General features: G+C 51.0%; 1 protein-coding gene across 1 annotated transcript in view; it reads left to right on the forward strand.

Moving 5' to 3' along the window:
- The first annotated feature begins 11,104 nt into the window (after positions 1-11,104).
- Positions 11,105-23,017, forward strand: part of LOC124718721 — a 181,759-nt gene continuing 169,846 nt past the window's right edge. The window contains exon 1 of the mRNA XM_047244339.1: positions 11,105-23,015. Coding sequence (XP_047100295.1) covers positions 11,162-23,015 — 11,854 coding nt within the window. The 5' untranslated portion in view covers positions 11,105-11,161. The remainder of the gene's footprint in view (positions 23,016-23,017) is intronic.

Raw genomic sequence — 23,017 nt, forward strand, 5'->3', positions numbered from 1 at the left:
TGTCGGCACTAGTACAGTGTATATCCACCTTTCGCAGCAATGCGGGCTGCTTTTCTCCCATGGAGACGATCGTAGAGATGCTGGATGTAATCCTGTGGAACGGCTTGCCATGCCATTTCCACCTGGCGCCTCAGCTGGACCAGCGTTCGTGCTGGACGTGCAGACCGCGTGAGACGACGCTACATCCAGTCCCAAACATGCTCAATGGGGGACAGATCCGGAGATCTTGCTGGCCAGGGTACTTGACTTACACCTTCTAGAGCACGTTGGGTGGCACGGAAACATGCGGACGTGCATTGTCCTGTTGGAACAGCAAGTTCCCTTGCCGGTCTAGGAATGGTAGAACGATGGGTTCGATGACGGTTTGGATGTACCGTGCACTATTCGGTGTCCCCTCGACGATCACCAGTGGTGTACGGCCAGTGTAGGAGATCGCTCCCCACACCATGATGCCGGGTGTTGGCCCTGTGTGCCTCGGTCGTATGCAGTCCTGATTGTGGCGCTCACCTGCACGGCGCCAAACACGCATACGACCATCATTGGCACCAAGGCAGAAGCGACTCTCATCGCTGAAGACGACACGTCTCCATTCGTCCCTCCATTCACGCCTGTCGCGACACCACTGGAGGCGGGCTGCACGATGTTGGGGCGTGAGCGGAAGACGGCCTAACGGTGTGCGGGACCGTAGCACAGCTTCATGGAGACGGTTGCGAATGGTCCTCGCCGATACTCCAGAAGCAACAGTGTCCCTAATTTGCTGGGAAGTGGCGGTGCGGTCCCCTACGGCACTGCGTAGGATCCTACGGTCTTGGCGTGCATCCGTGCGTCGCTGCGGTCCGGTCCCAGGTCGACGGGCACGTGCACCTTCCGCCGACCACTGGCGACAACATCGATGTACTGTGGAGACCTCACGCCCCACGTGTTGAGCAATTCGGCGGTACGTCGACCCGGCCTCCCGCATGCCCACTATACACCCTCGCTCAAAGTCCGTCAGCTGCACATACGGTTCACGTCCACGCTGTCGCGGCATGCTACCAGTGTTAAAGACTGCGATGGAGCTCCGTATGCCACGGCAAACTGGCTGACACTGACGGCGGCGGTGCACAAATGCTGCGCAGCTAGCGCCATTCGACGGCCAACACCGCGGTTCCTGGTGTGTCCGCTGTGCCGTGCGTGTGATCATTGCTAGTACAGCCCTCTCGCAGTGTCCGGAGCAAGTATGGTGGGTCTGACACACCGGTGTCAATGTGTTCTTTCCATTTCCAGGAGTGTATATGTTTAGTACGGCTTCATCATGTATACAAAAGATGAAACGAGACGACACCGAGCATCGTCGAGGAGTTATAGAGGCTCTCTTGAGGAACAAACAGCGCATGTCTGGTAACGCCATTCAGCGACGCAACATTTGAAAACACTAGTCTCAATGCTCTATTTTTTGCGAAGTTGTGTATGTATTTTGACAAACTGCTAGTGGAACTTGTCGCAATGCGCCTGATATCACTTGGAATGTTAAGTGATCTACATATTTATTAAATATATCAGCAACTGTGCCTGCAATGCAACTGCCAATTGCTACGCCATCAAATTGTTTGTAAATTGTGTTCTCAATTCGAAAAATTTTTGGGGTATGGTGAGTTCTAGTAATTCTATTATTTTTATATGCTTCAATAGTAAATACTTTTTCGTGACTTCTAAGGTTTTTCCTTATTATCTCGATTGTTCCTGTCACTGGTAAATATGTGTGGAGGTTGTTTACGTCCGACGATCTATATTCCTCCTTGTCGGATCTGTATGTCTTTTATATTGTGAGCTAGTACACTAGAATTTTTATTGTCTATTTTTGTAATAATATAACTAAATCTTTAATGTATTTAGACTCATTCTTAAGATTTAGGTTGGACCATCAGTGCAGTTACTTATAGGTCGTTCTGGGGTCAATTCTTTATGAATTTTTGGCTGTGGTCGTAAGGATGGGATTCGGAGGTTCACAACAATTCATAATTTCTTACCTACACCTGGGAAGATTTCTTTACTTGTTTTGAACTTTTGTTCGAACTTTGCAGTTAATCTGTTAGTAGGGTTGTGCTGTATACCTGTGATACACTCCTGGAAATGGAAAAAAGAACACATTGACACCGGTGTGTCAGACCCACCATACTTGCTCCGGACACTGCGAGAGGGCTGTACAAGCAATGATCACACGCACGGCACAGCGGACACACCAGGAACCGCGGTGTTGGCCGTCGAATGGCGCTAGCTGCGCAGCATTTGTGCACCGCCGCCGTCAGTGTCAGCCAGTTTGTCATAGCATAGGGAGCTCCATCGCAGTCTTTAACACTGGTAGCACGCCGCGACAGCGTGGACGTGAACCGTATGTGCAGTTGACGGACTTTGAGCGAGGGCGTATAGTGGGCATGCGGGAGGCCGGGTGGACGTACCGCCGAATTGCTCAACACGTGGGGCGTGAGGTCTCCACAGTACATCGATGTTGTCGCCAGTGGTCGGCGGAAGGTGCACGTGCCCGTCGACCTGGGACCGGACCGCAGCGACGCACGGATGCACGCCAAGACCGTAGGATCCTACGCAGTGCCGTAGGGGACCGCACCGCCACTTCCCAGCAAATTAGGGACACTGTTGCTCCTGGGGTATCGGCGAGGACCATTCGCAACCGTCTCCATGAAGCTGGGCTACGGTCCCGCACACCGTTAGGCCGTCTTCCGCTCACGCCCCAACATCGTGCAGCCCGCCTCCAGTGGTGTCGCGACAGGCGTGAATGGAGGGACGAATGGAGACGTGTCGTCTTCAGCGATGAGAGTCGCTTCTGCCTTGGTGCCAATGATGGTCGTATGCGTGTTTGGCGCCGTGCAGGTGAGCGCCACAATCAGGACTGCGTACGACCGAGGCACACAGGGCCAACACCCGGCATCATGGTGTGGGGAGCGATCTCCTACACTGGCCGTACACCACTGGTGATCGTCGAGGGGACACTGAATAGTGCACTGTACATCCAAACCGTCATCGAACCCATCGATCTACCATTCCTAGACCGGCAAGAGAACTTGCTGTTCCAACAGGACAATGCACGTCCGCATGTATCCCGTGCCACCCAACGTGCTCTAGAAGGTGTAAGTCAACTACCCTGGCCAGCAAGATCTCCGGATCTGTCCCCCATTGAGCATGTTTGGGACTGGATGAAGCGTCGTCTCACGCGGTCTGCACGTCCAGGACGAACGCTGGTCCAACTGAGGCGCCGGGTGGAAATGGCATGGCAAGCCGTTCCACAGGACTACATCCAGCATCTCTACGATCGTCTCCATGGGAGAATAGCAGCCTGCATTGCTGCGAAAGGTGGATATACACTGTACTAGTGCCGACATTGTGCATGCTCTGTTGCCTGTGTCTATGTGCCTGTGGTTCTGTCAGTGTGATCATGTGATGTATCTGACCCCAGGAATGTGTCAATAAAGTTTCCCCTACCTGGGACAATGAATTCACGGTGTTCTTATTTCAATTTCCAGGAGTGTATATCACACTATAAAAGACATACAGATCTCACAAGGAGGAAAGTTTATGTTCTTCTACACAAATGTACCAGCGACAGAAACAGTCATTATAACAAAGAAAATAAAGCCAAGGGAAAGTGTCTGCTATCGAAGCATATGGAATAATAGAATTACTGGAAACTGTTTCGAATTTGAGAACTAGATTTATAAATAACTAGATGGAGTAGCCATGGGCAACTGGATGTACACTCGTAACTGCATGCTTGACAAGAACTGGTGATCGAGCATGTTGCGCAATCGTACTTCAGCTTTGGTAGGATAAATTCGCGCAAATGTCAGGACTGTAGAAGCTGCTTGATGCTTGATCGGATTTCAGTTATACATGTTTGCGAGTCACGTCGAACTATCTGAAACATAAGAACTGAGAATTGCTGGAAGCTTTTATATGCTCTTAGAAAAGTCAGATTTTCCTGTGGAATATCAGATCAAACGGGTATCATGATAAAGCAAACATGGATGCTGCGTATGATCTTCATCTTGCTAAATATAAAGTAGTTTATTCTGTAGCAGAGAAAGACGTCGTAACAAAAAACATAAATTTACTGAGATCAAATTGTATAGGGAAAAGAAAAAAGTGAAATTAGTAATAAATTAGGGACTGCTGTATATGAAGTATGCAAGCTGGTGGTGTGATATTTTCATTAATTTAGCATCTAATTTCGAAGGAAGAGAAGTGACATAGGTTTTCAAGAAAACTGGTATTTCAATACAGGTACAGAAAACTGTAACCAGTGACTTTTTTGAAATAGTTATCTATTCCATGAACTGGTTTTCGAACCTTTTCAGGCTCATCTTCAGATGGTGTACGGTATGTTACACAGCTGTACATCATCTAAAGATGAGCCTGAAAAGGTTCGAAAACCGGTTCGTGGAATAGATAACTATTTCAAAAAAGTGACTGCTTGCCGCTTTCTGAAATCTGCATTGAATAAACAGTCACGGGTTCTTAAACATTCGTAATGGGTAAGGGTAGACTGGTAGTTAGTTAAATTAGCGCTGTTAGACATTTGCCTTTACCTGCGGAAAATTCCATACCTTTACAAAATCAGTAGTTATTCTGGACCAGCCATGTGAGAGCATCTTCATCTGAGCTCGGCATCTTTCAGGTACGAACTGATGCTTGTACAAACATACTTGAGCCTTATAGAGGCATGAGGGATTTGCACGTCCTGGTGCAAAAAGCTTAATCATGTGTGTTTGCCAAGCATGCAGTAATACGTGCAGCCACCTTAGACAGCATCGAACGGGACCACACCAGTAGAGACCGCCAGCCGTAGTGACGTCATCGTACCGCAGCGGTGTCCCTGTAGCGCTGAGGGCAGGACGTCTGTTACTAAAGATGCCAGCTGTGAAGGGTCAGCCGTTATTGTGTAGGAATACAAAGTTACCGAGGTGCTCTAGGACGCAAGTACTTATTTTGTTATTCCCGGAAGGCTCAGTGAGAAAACATGCCTCACTTAGTCGTCCAAACGACGACTCATTACAAAAGTTTACAGTGAGTGATCAGAAAGTCATATTCATTAATGTAGTCTGTTGCTCGAGAGAATAAGTAGTAGGCATGTAACTGTGCACACCATTAAAGCTAACATTTTACAGGATAAAAAACTTAGTTGTAATTTTTATAATTTCATTTGTGCATCGCTTACACTTAGAGGTACCGTTAACACCAATACAGTCAGGTCTGCTCTTACTAGACAAAGACATCTAGCGAATATTCCCTACGAGTATTCTTAGGTATTGCGTGGAAATGTGTGGCAGTGTATTTTTCTTCGTGCAAAAAAGGGTAATTATACATCTTTTATAACACTATCCTTACTTTACGGTGGTGGTTGGAAAATTTATGTATTCTATATGACTTGTGTGTTTTTATGTTCCTATACAAATCCTACTTCTCTGTTACGTTTGGAAAGTGGCTGTTGTGGTTACGAGGTGATTTCAGTGAACAGTGGCTCAGGAGTTCAAGCCCTCTCTGATACAGTAAGGTTTGAATTAGGTCTGCGTTTAAGAAAGATTTACCATAGAAATCACAGTGAGAAGGTTGGCTCTTGCAAAAGAGCGCTAAGCCGCCACCCACCTACAGGCAGCACAGCGGAATTGGCCAAACATCCCGCAAACACAACAATTTATTTTAATCTCAAATCAGAATAAAACTGTTTCATCTACAGTGATCACCGAGGCATCAGGCAACGACGTTTGTGTCAGATTCAGATCGCATTGTCCTTATGACTAAGGGGGTGGGGAGGGTAGTATTAGATACAACCTTAGATTGTGCCCTAATCTTACACTTACATCTACATCTACATCTACATTTATACTCCGCAAGCCACCCAACGGTGTGTGGCGGAGGGCACTTTACGTGCCATTGTCATTACCTCCCTTTCCTGTTCCAGTCGCGTATGGTTCGCGGGAAGAACGACTGTCTGAAAGCCTCCGTGCGCGCTCTAATCTCTCTAATTTTACATTCGTGATCTCCTCGGGAGGTATAAGTAGGGGGAAGCAATATATTCGATACCTCATCCAGAAACGCACCCTCTCGAAACCTGGCGAGCAAGCTACACCGCGATGCAGAGCGCCTCTCTTGCAGAGTCTGCCACTTGAGTTTGCTAAACATTTCCGTAACGCTATCACGCTTACCAAATAACCATGTGACGAAACGCGCCGCTCTTCTTTGGATCTTCTCTATCTCCTCCGTCAGACCGATCTGGTACGGATCCCACACTGATGAGCAATACTCAAGTATAGGTCGAACGAGTGTTTTGTAAGCCACCTCCTTTGTTGATGGACTATGATATTAACTTATATCCGGTTCATATTTCAATAAATCCCGTTTTAACTCGTTTAAATATCAGTTTAATGTAAACACCTGGTTCTTAAGGTAGAGAACTGTAAGCTTGTGCACTGCACAAAAGGTGAAAGCGTGGTTTCCTTCGACTATAAGAGCACCATCGTATAACAGCGCCATCTGATGAAAACTGTGGAAAGATCCGTTCATATGTTGAGAAGATTGAGCCCAACATAACGAGATTCTGCAAGCTGTCAATGTAGAATATATGTAAGGATAAGCACTTCGCTAAGCGTAAAAGTACAAGACCTGACAACAGCTTTAATATGTGACAATCCTACTCCACGATCGAAAAGTTTGTATCGGAAGAGAACGTTTGATCGTAAATCATATAAATCTATACCAGTATTCTTCAAGCCAATACTCACTACCATGTACATGGCTGAGGATGCTTCTCGCATTATATTTTTTACTATTGCCCCGCTTTGTCCGAGTGAAATAGACAAACGGCAACATCTGGGTGCCCCTGCCATGCAGGCAACTTACTCTACAGCGCCGTGCTTCTGGTAGCGTTTGATATGGCGGTAGGGGCAAAGGGAAGGCTTGCCCTTCGTCGCACACTACATCTACATTTGCGTAAGCGACCTTATGGAGTGTGGTGGAGAGTAGTTTGTCGGCCACTGTCACTCACTCCTTCTCCTGTTCCCATTGCGAATGGTTCGCGGGAAGAACGATTACTGGCGAGCGACCTTCTGAGCTGGAATCTCTAATCTTATCATCATGGTCTTTTCACGTGATATACATACGAGGAAGCAATATATTGGTTGACACTTTCAGGGACGTACACCCTCGTGATTTTGATAGTAAAACACGTGTTTCAGAACGGCTCTCTTGCAACGTCTGCCAGTGAAACTGGCCGAGCATCTCCGTGACGCGTTCGCGCTTAGTAAAGGAACTTGTAACGAAATGCGTTGCTCTTTTTGTACCTTCTCTGTTTCCTCCATCAGTTCTGTCTGGTACGGATCTGGACTACATCTCGTGAGTATTTTTCCAGTGAATCTCAGTCTGAGGTCTACCCTAGCTACGATTAGTTTTAATATGTTGTTCTATGAATATGACTACTTCCAGTGATTGAACTGCACACAATAACATGCGGCATGTTTGCGGGTGGCACACCGGGGGAGGTAGGGGGATGAGGAGATCACGGATTGGCTGCAAATGTACGCGTGCGCTAGACGTAACGACTGTCAAACAAATATGAATATGTGAAATGAATAGTTATTTCGAATTCGTTTGGGACATACACTGTTTACTATGTAAATTTTGTATGTTGCTGCAGTTATGATTTTTTTCCGGCCTGTACAAGGTGTAAGTGTCGAAACGGCCACTGTACTTAGTTTCCTCGCGAGTGTTAACTGAAATTTCGCTGTAAGTGACTATTAAAGTGGGGTGATCTCATAAAAATTATGGTACGAAGGGCAGATGGCAGATTGACATTCATCGGAAAAATCGTCGGGAAATGTAATCCGGAAACAAAACCCTGGTTCGACCAATACTTGAGTATTGATCGTCAGTCTGGGAACCGTCCCAGGTTGGACTGATGCAGGAAATAGACGACACCCAAAGAAGAGCTGTGCGTTTCGTTACAGGATCATTTAGTAGACACGAAAGCGTCACATATATATGCTCAACCAAGTCCATTGGCAGATGTTGCAAGAGAGGCGTTCTGTATCCTGGCGTGGTCTACTGGTAAAAGTCCCGAAAGAATACGTTCCCAGGTGACTTAACAAATATATCGCTTTCTGCTACGTATATCTCGAGAAAAGGCCATTAAGATAAAACCAGTGAGATTCGAGCCCACACAGAGGCTTACCAGCAATCGTTCTTATCAAGAATAATTTGCGACTGGAACAGGAAGGAGGGAAAGGGACAGATGGACACAAAGCACAGTCCGCCACACAGTGCATGGTGGCTTGCCGAATATGTAGATGTACTGATGGTTTGTCAGCATAAGGTGAAGCTATCCTCGAGCCGAGTGTTGGTGTGAATACCGCAGTGCTTCTCTAGCCATTGTGAGTTTACAAGGTGGTATATGTTTCCCATCTTCCGACTTCTGAACCGACGTAACTCAGGTAGTTGTAGAGGAATGTGCAGTTCAAAGTCTACTCCACAACATCGTACAAATTGTCACTCTGAGACTTACCCACTTAGCTACCGAACCACACCCGACACTACTATTTGTGAAAACTGTCACACATGTGCAGGAGACATGTAATTTCAGGAAAATTCAGTACACGGATTAGGGACATGACAGCAAACAAATGCCGCGCGGGATTAGCCGAGCGGTCTCAGGCGCTGCAGTCATGGACTGTGCGGCTGGTCCCGGTGGAGGTTAGAGTCCTCCCGCGGCCATGGGTGTGTGTGTTTGTCCTTAGGATAATTTAGGTTAAGTAGTGTGTAAGCTTAGGGGCTGATGACATTTGCAGTTAAGTCCCATAAGATTTCACACACATTTTTTGAGCAAACAAATGATTAGGATTACACAACTAATGAGGCTGCCACGTGCTGCAGTCAGAGCCTCTAGACTTCGCAGAATGGAATCAAAGAGTGCCCGCGTATGGTGTTCAGGAAAATGACATGCAGTTTATAGGTACCTCCACAAAGCAGCCACAGTGATTGCAAAACAATCATAATGAACAAGTCCACGTGCAAGATAGGGAAGCAGTTGTACCAGTAATTCTTCAAAAAACATTGTCGCATATGACCAGGCATTATACTGCTGAAATATGGCATGTGGAGCTGCCTGCAGAAGGGGCAATACATTCAGCTCCAAGTCCCCTCGCTCTGCCCCCCTGTTGAAGAGGTGGCTGTTCAGATTACCCTCAATATATAGCAGGCTAGATCGGTGGTTACAGCCAATCGCTATAAAACTTATAATAGCCAATGCAACCAGAAGGCGAGAAATAAATACACTACTGACCATTAAAATTGCTACACCAAGAACAAATGCAGATGATAAACAGGTATTCATTGGACAAATATATTATACTAGAACTGACATGTGATCACATTTTCACGCAATTTGGGTGCATAGATCCTGAGATCAGTAACCAGAACAACAGCTCTGGCCGTAATAACGGCCTTGATACGCCTGGGCATTGAGTCAAACAGAGCTTGGATGGCGTGTACAGGTACAGCTGGCCATGCAGCTTCAACACGATACCACAGTTCATCAAGAGTAGTGATTGGCGTAATGTGAGGAGCCAGTTGCTCGGCCACCTTTTCAATTCGTGAGAGATCTGGAGAATGTACTGGCCAGGGCAGCAGTCGAACATTTTCTGTATCCAGAAAGGCACGTACAGGACATCCAACATGCGATCGTGCATTATCCTGCTGAAATGTAGGTTTTTGCAGGGCTTGAATGAAGGGTAGAGCCACGGGTCGTAACACATCTGAAATGTAACGTCCACTGTTCAAAGTGCCGTCAGTGTGAATAAGAGGTGACCGAGACGTGTAACCAATGGCACCCCATACCATCACGCTGGATGATATGTCAGTATGGCGATGACGAATACACGCTTCCAATGTGCGTTCACCGCGATATCGCCAAACACGAATGCGGCCATTGTGATGCTATAAACACAACTTGGATTCATCCGAAAAAATGACGTTTTGCCATTCGTGCACCTAGGTTCGTCATCGAGTACACCATTGCAGGCGCTCCTGTCTGTGATGCAGCGTCAAGGGTAACCGCAGCTATGGTCTCCGAGCTGACAGTCCATGCTGCTGCGAACGTCGTCGAACTGTTCGTGCAGATGGTTGTTGTCTTGCAAACGTCCCCATCTGTTGACTCAGGGATCGAGACGTGGCTGCACGATCCGTTACAGCCATGCGGATAAGATGCCTGTCATCTCGATTGCTAGTGATAAGAGGCCGTTGGGATCCAGCACGGCGTTCCGTATTACCCTCCTGAACCCACCAATTCCATATTCTGCTAACAGACATCGGATCTCGACCAACGCGAGCAGCAATGTCGCGATACGATAAACCGCAATCGCGACAGGCTACAATCCGACCTTTATCAAAGTCGGAAACGTGATGGTACGCGTTTCTCCTGCTTACAGGAGGCATCACAACAACGTTTCACCAGGCAACTGCTGTTTGTGTATGAGAAATCGGTTGGAAACTTACCTCATGTCAGCACGTTGTAGGTTTCGCCACCGGCGCCTTGTGTGAATGCTCTGAAAAGCTAATCATTTGCATATCACAGCATCTTCTTCCTGTCGGTTACATTTCGCGTCTGTAGCACGTCATCTTCGTGGTGTAGCAATTTCAATGGCAGATAGTGTAGTAATTACCAAGAGCTTTTGTAAAGTTTGGAGGATAGGAGAGGTACTGGCTGAAATCAGGTAGTGAGGGCGCGTCGTTAGTTCTGTCTGGAGACCTTAGACAAAAAAGCATTGCCCGCAAAAGGTTCGTCCCGGTCTGGGCAGTATCAGGTCTGTATATAGTGTAACACCAGGGAAGCAGCCCCCCTGTGGCCACGGCAGTCACTGCCAGACGTACCCTTGCACTCACTGTTCCCTGGTTCCCGCTCTTGGCACTCTGTCTCTCCTACTCCTCGGCCACGCCTGCCCATCTAACCCCTGGGCCTGCTGGTCGCGCCGCAGCGGCCGACGTGGTGCTGGCCGCGGCGACGTTCGTCCGCGAGGGCACCACCACGGAGTTCGCAACGGGCCGCGTGGGCCGCGGCAGGGCGCAGGTCGTGGCCACGACCAGCTCGCGGGTGTCCTTCGACCGGCCCACCAAGCCACTGATGCTCGTCTTCCCCACGACGGTGCTGCCCCCGCCCCCGCAACTGCAGCTGGCCTCCAAGGCGCCGCCTTCGGTGGTGGCAGCCACACCCATCCTGGGGCCCTACGAGCCACCTCCAGACCCTCGCCGGGTCTCCACTGTCGGCGTCCTGGACAGGTACCGCCTCTCCAGTGAGGCCGTCAAAGACCGTGGCGGTGCGGACTTCTTGCTTCTAGACAGCGACGACGACCGCCCAGCGGCCGACTTTGGCGGGGCCCAGCTGTCGGAGAATCTCATCAACAGGTCGACGGAGCGCCTGCGGGTGAAGGACATAGATGCTGGTGACCCGTTCCGCAAGAGGGACACCGACCGGCACCAGCCTGACGGTCAGCAGCTGGAGGGTCATCAGCTGGAGGGCCAGCAGAGGGACGAGACCACCACGACAATCCGTCCCGACAAGGTCGTCACCGTCCGGCCCATCAACGACCTGCCGACCTTCACCGTACGGCACGACTTCTCCCCCAGTGGCTTTTCCCAGTCGGGTGACGAGGGCGACGACCTAGGCAGTCCAGATTACGGTGATGCTCCTCCTCCCCAGCAGCCCAAGAAGGACTACCTCTCCAGCTTCAGATCCGGGAAAGCCATCTTCAGGGGCGGCAGACCCGACCCGCCGCGCCTCAGCAAGCTGCGCGAGACGGTTACCTACACTGGATTCGCTGACTTCACCACCACCATTGGTGACACTGTTGTTGTCTTCACGCCCAGCACTGCCAAGAAGCAGCCACCAGCACAGCCGACACGGGCAGTGACCAGTGCTGCAGGCGACGCTACAGTTTTCCAACCGGGCGTCGTCACGAAAGTAAAAACGTTCTTGTCACATACGCCTGGAATGGTGACTCGCACTGTTACTGGCCACTCCATCACGACACACACGACACTGCCCACTATGGTGGTGCTACCGGAGACGTTTGCCAGCAGGCGTCAGAAAGCGCAGCATCAAGACGTCGCATCGTCAGTGTATGTAGTCGAAGCTGCCCCACCAGAACCGCCAACCACACCACCGCCACCTCCGACCACAAACCCTCCACCTACAGTACCGAAGGAAACTGACCCGCCACCGAGGGAAACGACACCCCCACCGCCAACTCAGGAAACGACACCGGATGAGGGTGCCAAATTGGAGGTGCTTTCCCGTGAACAGGACATATTTGACTCTCCACCGACCTCCACATACCTGGATGATGATGTAGGCGTGCAGGTGCCCGTAACGAGTGTCGTGATCGACTATGAAGACTATGACCAGTCGTCTTCTGCTGCACCAGAAGTGATACAACCATCTTTGACAGAAGTCCAGGTAGCGACAGTAACGTCAGTTGTTGATGGGGCCATCGAACCGTCATCTGTGCTGGATGATGGAACTGACGACTTGATAGAACCGTCACCTGTCGTCGTCGAAACACCAGAACTGCAGCTGCATGCAACTGAAGTAATCACAGAAGCACCAATACCAGAAAGCAACGAGGAGGAACAGGAAGGAGAACAAGAAGTGCACTCTACAGTAGAATTAGAGGTGACTTCTACAGCACCACTAACATCTTATCGCACGGCGATGACACAGTTATTTGATCACGGTGATGAGGAATACCCACTTGGTCTAATAAAAGCTATTGCAGGCACTGAGGTCATCAATGACACAACTACTCTCTTCACCTCTCTCATTCACGGTAGCTCCGTCGACGGTCACTATGCACAAATTATCTATTCGGCCTCGAGTATATTTTATTATGAAGGAGACACAAAAGTAATCGTGCCAACAGAGAGTGCAATAGCGCCGACGTCCACAGTTGACCTGGAGACTACTCACACAGCAGCCTCCCAGCCGCCATCTTCGGAAGGATCTCAGGAACAGGAGGGTGAGGAAGAGGTCACTACATCGCCTGCGACAATCCCTGCAGAGCAGCCAGGCCTCACTACTGACACAGACGGTGTGACAACTGTCGAAGATGGCGACGGCACGCTCAGTACCCTACCGCAAGAATCCACCACTTTGCCAGAGGGAGACTTGTCGAATGAGGTCGAGACTGGTCGTAAGACAAGTGGCAGTGTTGAGGACCAAAATATTGTTGAAGGCAGTGCTGCAAAGGAAACTCCTGGAACTACTGTCGCACAAGTGACCACACCGAAAACAGACGTCGAACCATCACCGACAGAACCCAGTCACGCTACGGATGCCGGTGTCGGACAAGAGGAAGGAACACCTGCCAGTCAGCTGCAGGATGGAGTGACACCTACACTGATTACACAGATTGTTGCTAGTACAATCTATGAGACATTCACGCATCTGACTGCCTTCTTCATTCCTGTCGACGGTGGCACTTCGACATCGATCAAAACAAGAGAAGTGGTGACATCACAGGTCATACTAGCCACGCAAGTGGTGCCCGTCGCTGTAGCAAATATTCAATCCACTGCCCTTCCAGAAGCTCCTGCTGCCGTCACCACTCCACCAGAGACAGTACACCAGCAACCGACTCCACCACCACCTCAGGTCTCGGTAACACCCGAAATCACAGATGGAAGCGACAAAGAGCAGGAAACCCATGCTGCGACTGAACCGTCAACTGCTGCAACGCCAGAAAATCCTCCAGCCGTCGTCCTACAACCGACCACAGTTGCCTCGCCGCCGGCAGGCGAAGACGAAGGAGAGGAGGAGGGTGAATTGGAGCTGCTTGTCAAGTCTGTGTTTACTACCTACACATACCTAACGACCTATTTCCAGGATAGCACGACCACCGTTGCGAGCAACATTGAAGTGGTGACTAATGTCGTCACGGAAACGGTGGACAAGGACTACTTCCGCCGTGTGACAGATCCTGCTGTTGCTGGGCTTTTAGCACGTACCGATAACATTGTAGAGCCGACGCCAGAGGTGGCACCCACCAGCGTCGGCATCGGACGTCCGACCACCAAGTTCTTCCCAGATGAGGAACTCTTCTCAGCTGTTGTGGACTCGGTAGACATCGAGCGCGAGATGGCCACGGAAGCGACGCCTGCCCTGGACCAGGATGTCATTAAGACCTTCTACACGACGTACACATACTTCACCACCATCTTCGTAGATGGTGAAACGACAGTGAGCAGCCGCACAGAGGTCTACACCAACATCGTAACACCGACAGCACTGTTGGAAGCAACACCGACTCTAAGCGCTGCCCAAGACATTCACCCGACCAGTCAGTTGTCGCAGGTGGAGGAAGACGACTTGGATAATCCTCTGAAGAACCAGCCACTTCTAAAGAACGCTCCCCGTCGTCAGTACCTCTACAGCAGCACCATAACGCGTGAGCACAGCCAGCCGCGGTCGTCGCTGAATGAAGTTGACAGTGAGGGCACCACGACTACACCGGCAAATGACTTCTTCGATGACATTGAGAACAGCATTATAGTGCCTGCCAAGAGCAAGCTGGGAGTTGCTGTTGGAACTAAGAACGTGTATGCCACCATCACAAGACCACCTGCAATACTGGCCACCTCAGAGCCGGAGCTCACATCATCCGTGGTGGAGACAATGATCAGCAGCTCCAGTGGAGAGCGCACAATCATTGCTCCTCCAGAACGCCACAATGCTTTGCCTTTCCTGCCAGCACTTGACGACCAGGTCAGTTCAGAGAGCAATACCGAATCTTTAGAGCCATCTCCAACGCTGCTCCTCCAGACTAGCTATACAACATATACCTACTTCACAACCATATACAAGGGAACTTCCACGGATGTGAAGAGCCGTTTGGAGACGGTCACAAATGTCGTCACTGAGACTCTGACACCGCAAAGGACTGCTCTGCTCACTGACGACCTTGTCCCCACTGAGGATGATCCTTCCTTGCCTACGACCTACTTCACCACATTCACCTATTGGACGACGCTTTTCAAAGATGGCACATCCACGGTGACCAGTCGCGAGGAGACTGTATCTGAGGTGGTAACGCCAACAGTGTCGTCCTCTACAGAGACCAAAGCTGAGATCGTCCCCACTACTACACCAAAGGACATCGATCCTTTAGCTACACCAGTTGTCGCCGTCATTAATCCTAGTGAGGTCATCTATGAGCCTACTACCTACTTCACCACTTTCACGTTCCTGACGACATCGTATATTGGCAACAGCACTATTGTCAACAGCAGGCTGCAGACTGTAACAGAGGTTGTGAACGGTACGGTAGCTGCAGATGAAGCAGCAGCTGTATTGGCGGGAAGGGCTGTGGCGACGTCGGCCAAAGTACAAGAACTGGGGGAAGGTGTGCCGACAGTCAAACCAGTGGCATCTGCATCAGTTGTGGACACTACTCCGACACCAGCAGCAAAGGAAGCTACATCAGCCCCAACAAAAGTGGAGCTGCCAACGGGATTCCTTTCCACTGTTGTCAGTAGCATAGTTGATGAGGCCGGAACCACCACACTCTTCTCGACTGATGTCTCCGGAACCTACATTGATGGCCTGTATGCCCAGATACTAGAGAGGAAAACCCGTATCATACCCCCTGCTCCAGTTTCAGTACCAGTGGAGCCTACTCCGACACCAAAACTGCCAGTGGGGGTGGTTTCCCTAAACAAGGGCCGAATTGTCGATGCTGATGGCGTCAGCACTACGTTCTTCACCACAGAAGCCATTGGAACGTACATCAATGGGCAGTACTCACAGATAGTGGAGAGCACATCCTCCATAAAGGTGAATGAAGAACGCCAAAGTGCTCTACATCTGGCTCTAGCACCTTCTCCAACAGTGGAGATTGCTGGCAAGACATACAGGACAGGGCTGGTGCGACTGATTGATGGCACAATGGCCAAAGATGGTACGACAACATTCTATGAGTCCAAAGTCTCAGGTACATTGGTGGGTGGAAGGTATGCACAAGTAATTGAAAGCACATCGTCTTTCAAAGTGGATGTTCCAAGCACAACAGCACCACCTGTAGCTGTAGTTGCTCCGACAGCAGTGAGCGGCGTCCCTGTGGTGGCTCCAACCGCAGCAGTTGTTACAACTACAGCGCCAACACCAGCTGTGGTCGAGAGCTCTCTGGGCAGTGATGAAACGTCAACGTCGACGACATCACAGACGTCTTCAGAGCAGCAGGATGACGATAGCAGTGAGAATGAGTCAGACAACGATGGCGCCAAGTTCTTGCTTGGTAAAGGGTCAGGTTCAGGCCGCAACAGGACACGCCTAACATACCAGTCTAAGAAGAATACTTTCACACCATCAATTCGCCCTTTTGGCACGCAAGGGGCTACGCGACCACCATATAGGCCTCAGAACAAGCGACCAGCCACAGTGACACGGACTGTTGTAACTCCAACCATCACAGCAACGCCTGCAGCCGTGGGTAAGGCTGCCGCCACTGGAAGGTTCTCTGGAAGCCGAAGAGGAGGCTTAGCATCCTCGTCAACCGCTAATGAGATTCGCCCATCTGCCAGCAGTGGACGCCGTTTCTCTAGACCAAGAGGCTCATCTCCTGTGCCTGGAGGGCAATCTTCTGCGTTCCCCACTGGAGGCAGAGGACGGAGCTCTACACGAGCTGGGGCCATTAGCCCAACAGCAGTTGGAGGCCCTCAAGGATCCAGTCGCAGAGGATTGTACTTCAGAGGCTCAAGTGCTGCACCTGGACGCTCATCTTCAGCTGGATACTTCGGAAGCTCCTCGAGGTACAGGGGCCGCGTCAATCCGACCTCGACAATCTCTCGCAGTGGTGCGACTGCCAACTATTTCCCAGCGACGACACCTACCGACGAGACTCTAGAGACTGACGACTTTATCACCACACTCGTCACTGAGGAGACACCACAGTTTACAGACAACGATGGCCAGTACGAGACACAACCACTTCCTTCAACGACAGAGTCTGCTCGCAGGAACCCGCTACTGAATCGCCTGAGGCGCCCTCCACTGGTGAGGGCGAGCACCACCACAACACCCAGATCGCAGACATCGCTGACAACTCCTTCCAGAGGAAGTTCGACTACACGTAGGACGTCAAATAGACCGGTAGGCTCCGCAGCATCCACTACCACCAGTAGGCCGAGGGCACGGTTACCTCTGAGATACCAGCCAGCTGTCAACAGACCACGCCCAGGAAACAGTTTGTTCCCTCCACGCAGCCTGTTCAAGCGTCCAGGTCAGGAAGAGGAGCCCCAGCAGCAAGAAGAGCAGAACAATGAGGATGAGGCGCAAGACGAGCCACAGGATGAAGAAGACATCCAAGAGGAGGATGTAGAGGATGAAGACGAGCTGAGAGACAATGATTATGAAGGAAGCGAGCATAAGGAGTCAAAAAAGGCAGCACCACCACGCAGCAAAGGAGTCCCATACAAACCAGTACAGATCAGACCGTTCAGCTTCAGGAGACGTACGAAGCGCCAGGTGGACAAGCCGAGTGGAGCCACACGCACGTATTCGTCGAGGTTCAGAAGACCTGGTGCCAGGGTGGCACAGCCACAAGCACCACCCGAAGAACCGGCAACTCCGGAGCCACCTCCACCACCACCTCCACCACAGCAAAAGAGCAAATCGAGCGGCCGGTACTCGGGCCGAGGACGGACACAGAACCAGCAGCAACAGCAACCGACACCACAGGGGCGGATCAAGCCTTCGCCGTCATCTGCCACCTCGGGTAGAGCGCAATTTACCTTGAGGGAGAAGGACACAAGTAGTGGTACCTCTCGCTATCGGCGGCCACAGAGTACAGAGACAGCCACCGCGACAAGTGACAGACGGACCAACAAGAGTGGCAGGAGGAGAGGAGGCAACAGCAGGAGTGACGAGACGACTTCGTCCGTCCCTTCGAGGCCGAAACCGCCGAGGTTGCGCACCACCAGCAACTCCAACAGCAAACAGACAGACACTAGCTTCTCGTCTCAACGTGCCACCCGCCGGAACAACGGCAACACGAACACGAGCCCGAGGCGCAACAGTGGCAGCAGTAGGACGCGATTCAGCAAGGAGCCCGAGCTGGACAAGTTCACATTCTCACTGCCGACCTTCGATGGCACCATCACAGTCACTCATCACATACCAGAGGAAGCCACCATACCTGTGATTAACGGTAAGAATACTGAATACCGAAATGTGCTGACAGCACGACACAGCACTGAGGTGCTATCGCCGAACCAGTATGTCACGTCCACAGTCAAAGACGGTGGCACAATCTTGTTCTTGACGAGTGAAGTAACGGCAGCAGTGGCCGGAGGAGCTACAGAGATAACACAGTTCTACTTGCGCGAGACGCCAACGACGAGCGTGATATTTACGCCCACCACAATCCGTGGCCGCCTCACATCTTACTCGCACATCATTCCGAGCACAGTGTACGACGTCGAGTCGACTGTAAGCACCATACAGCCAGCCATAGCCGCCAATGCACCGTTGGCCAACTTGTTACTCTCACAACTTCTGCTCGGTAATCTCGGAGGTGGTCTTCCGGGAGGCCTCAACCCTCTTCTGGCCCTGCAGAACCAACCACCTGCACCACCACCGACTCCTACAACAGAATTTAAGACGCGCACGAGCACGTATGTCACCACTCTCACCACTGGAAAATCGACAGTCCTGCCAATAACTCTGCGAGGCAAGAAAATTTACACGACTATTGTGGATCAGTCAGAAGAAGTCATCACGGCCACTGAATTCTTTACTGACACAGTGGTGGTGACACCGACGCCCACTGCTGTCAACAACCAACTGAACTCACTCCTCCTCCCAGCATTGCTGCAGGCTCAACTTTTAGGGCCCACAGGACCCATGCAGAGTCCTCCTCAGCCAAACATACTGGCGTCTCTGGGACAACCAGACTTCTTGCCCACTGGAAAAGGACTCCTCTTCCAAGAGCCAGACAATGCTGAAGTGCCACTCGAGCAGGTGCAGCCTTCCGAGCAACGAGGTAGGAATTCGAGGCGCCGACAGCAACAGCAGCAGCGAACTGACGACGCTGATCGTCTAGCGCGAGAATCAGAGGCAGACGAGACAGTACCAGATGATGATGATGTCCAACAGCAGGGGTCCCAGGGCCGCGACGACGAGGTAGTCCGCACGTGGAAACCTCCAAGGAAGAAAACGCGGAACGGAAACAATAACAGACCTCCAGACCCAGCACCTCCAGTGGAGACGAGCGTTGTAACACTATACGTCTCTGGACGAAGACCAGGCGAGTTTAGCACAGTGGTATCTACGGTAACTGGAGACAGCAGCATCAGGAAGCGTGAGATCCGCTTTCTACCAAAGTTGGAGCCATCGAGGCTGCCACAGATTGGCAGCTCTTTTGGTAATGACGACGAAGAGCAAGATGTCCCAACACACAAGCTAAACTATTTGGACAACTATGTCATGTCGGCGATGGGAGATGTTGGTGTACTGGAAAGCAGCGAGGTGGAGACTCAGAGCTTAGAGAGCATAGTAGGTGACGTTAGCAAATACGTTTCTAGTGGGCTTACCACAACGATATCGAGGAGATCTGGACACACTACGAGACCTCTAATGAATACTAGAAAAGCAGCAGTTGAGGAGTCGTCTTCCTCTGTGAACAACAACAACGCTACCGGTCATTTTTTATCCGAAGGCCCCGCTGAGTCTGCCCCACTCAAGCGGAAGGTCGTAGGTGATTACATCAGGGGCAAAGACAACAATGGTGACGACGAAAGCGAAATCATTTCAGAAACTGAAACTGCCGCAGATGACACTGCAGTAACGTTTCTACCATCAGCATCTCAGTCTGGCCAAATTCTCTCACGGCACAAGAGGAGTCCGGATGTGTTTGACGATGCACAGGACGAGCCGACGACGAGAAGGCCGGGCCACCGAAGTAGGACCAGAGTAGTGCGTCTGCGCCGGCCTCTTAACAGACCGTCAGCTAACGACGATCTCCAGAACGTCACTCGTAAGAGAGGAGAGGTCCTACACCTGTCGGAGGCACAGCAGACTGACCACGTGACTGAGATGAACCTCGCGACACCAGCCGTCAAGCACAAGCACAAGTACATAAACCTAGGTGATTACGGCTTGCGGACAATTAAGATAATACGGAAACCTTCGAATGACAGTGGCACGGAACCGCAGAGGAAGCGAGTTATTGTAGCGAGGAGAAAGAAACCTGGACGCTCATTTGAAGACGACGACGATCCTCCAGTGCAGGGGAGACCAGCCGTAGTAAAAGCTCGTTATGTGGAAGCACTGAGACATCTGTCTGAAGATGATGATGATGAGGAGGAGGAGGAGGTCTCTACACCAGTAGCTCCAGTCCTGGAAGCGACCACCAGCCGTGACATAAAGCCGACTAAATCGTCAGCCAGACGGAGGATCATAGTGACGAAAAAGCGTCCAGTGTCCACACGCCAGAAGACAGACTCTCCAGTTAGCACCACTGCAGCTGAGTTCGAACGCCCAAAATCTGCAGTCACTGCAGCGGCAGCACCGACACTGATGTCAAGCAAGAGGAGGAGGATAGTTGTCACTCGGAGGAGACCAGTGCTTCACAAGGACACTGAGATCCCAGTCAGGCCGACTAGTATTGTGATTTCGACTCAGGGCACCAAAGCTGTCACGTATTCGACGCTAGCAAGGGAGAATAAAGTAACGTCTAGCGAAAACGGCGTTTCTACGAGCAGTTACCCATCATCAGACATTGAAGAAGATGACGATTCAGAAGAAGAGAGAGATGACGAGGAGGAGGAGGACGGCCAGGATGAAGAAGAGGAGGAGGACTACGACGAAGTGATTCGGTCATCCAAGGAGAGGCAACCACCCAAAGGAGGCAATGGAAGAGACGCATCTACGACGCCAAAGAGTGTACCTTCACTGAAACCACAGACTGCACAGTTACCGAGAGATTCTTTGAAACCATATCAGTATGGCAGAACTACCACTACTGGTGCAATCAGCACGTTTGGTGAGCCAACCGACAGACCAACGGGCATAATCTCTGCAAAACCGCAGGCAGTGTCGCATATACGAGATATTTTCAAGTTCAGCCAGTATGGTAGGACCACTACTGAAAACCTCATTAACAGGGTAAGTGAGTTTACAACGAATATTAACAGCATCACGTCAACAGAAGGTGAAGAGAAACCTCACGTGAAGACGACTTTGAATTTCAACGGACGTTTCTTACCAACGCAGAGTACAAAGAGCAGTACAGGGGACAGCTTGAAGGAATTGTTCGGCTCCAGTGACAGGCTTTCCACGGAGAGGTATTCGACACCAGAAACCTTGTCAGAGGAGTCTCTTGAGGAGGATGAGGCAGAAGATCAAGAGTCTGGTCAAAATAAATCAGAAGAGTATGATGAGGAGGAACAAGAAGATGTATCGAAAGAAAATGAAGGTGAAAGAGAGGGAGAAAGTGTACCAGTCAGTCAAGAGGAAGCCAGTTCTGAAGCACCACCCAGCCTAGAGAGTGTGGAAGAAGTGAAAGCACCATCGAGCTCAGAGGAGATTGTGACCAAGCCATCAGCCAGAGGATCGACTGTCGAGGAAAGGACGACAGCTCAGAGTCGTGACTCCCTCCTCACCACTGAAGAGTCAGTCCACACCATCAGTTTCGTGGCGACATCTCCACTCTCATCTCCAATCGACGAGTTAGGTCTCACCACACAGGATAATGAGATCGATACAGGTTCACCCGTCAAGGATCCAGATGTCCGTGCCCATCAAGTCGAGTCTAACGGGTTGACTCCCTCTGATGTTAGGGAGGAAATTTTAGGAGTTACATCAACTGCTCCCCAGACCAGCTCCACAGCAGAGGCCTCGTCTGAGAAACCTCCAGATCTTGTAGAGGCTAGCACAGAAACTTCGAGTCTACGTCCTGCCGAAGGCAGTCAGAACATATCGTCAGAGGAAGATACAGCTGCAACAACGACGACGACGACGACGACAACCACAACGCCGCTGCCTGACGACGTCCTGGTCAGTCCTGAAGGTGAAAGTGATGGTAACGGTACCATCACAACAATAGAGACGCCAACCACCACGGAGAGCAGTACTTTTGACGGACCGCGCTTCATACGTCCGACACGTTTCAGCATCACGCGGCGCCCAACTAAGACACGTCTCGGCTTTCCTGGTCAACGTCGCCGGACTTCGACCGCTGCTAAAGGTGTGGCGCCGACCGCCACCAAGAGCAGGTCCCAGGAGGGAGCCACTGCACGAACGACCAGACCACCTTCCACAGGGTACCGTTACAGAAAGACATCACCCACCAAGAGTTCTTTCGGCCGAGCTGCAACTACTAGAGCTAGACCAAGGTTTGGCATCACTTCTGTTGTCCCAACTAGCACTGCCGATCTGGAATTGGAACCTACTATCCTGGCGGAAGTACTGCAGGGCTCGAGCGAAGTGTCGGATGGAGACCGAGCTGTGGTTCCGACTGCAGTGACCGAAGTGGGTCCGACAGTTGTCAGCGGAGACCTGGTACGAGAGACCACGGCAGATGTGCGACCGGAGATTTCGTCCCAGTTGGACGGGGTGATCGCACCTACCGAGGTGCTGCTGCCAGGAGAGGAGATTGCGAAAGAAACACCGGCAACAGTCAGCGCTACTGGGGCTGACCAGTTGAACAGTGCTGTGCTGGTGACCTATGACGGAGGGGCGGAGATCTTGACGAAGCTGGGTGTCGAAGCCTCTGCTACAGTGGACCACGGTGATGCCCACGTGGTGACCGCTACGCCGCTACTGCCGGTCCAGCCCATCACCACCGTGGTGACTAGCACGCGGCTCCGCACGTACACATTCATCGTGACGCGGGTCGCCGGTACGGAGCAGGTGGTCACCTCGACCACTGAGGTAAAGCCTCACGTCACCACCGTCACCATTACACTGCCTCCTGCTGCTGCAACTGGT

This window comes from Schistocerca piceifrons, chromosome 10, assembly GCF_021461385.2.
Source record: "Schistocerca piceifrons isolate TAMUIC-IGC-003096 chromosome 10, iqSchPice1.1, whole genome shotgun sequence".
NCBI lineage: Eukaryota > Metazoa > Arthropoda > Insecta > Orthoptera > Acrididae > Schistocerca > Schistocerca piceifrons.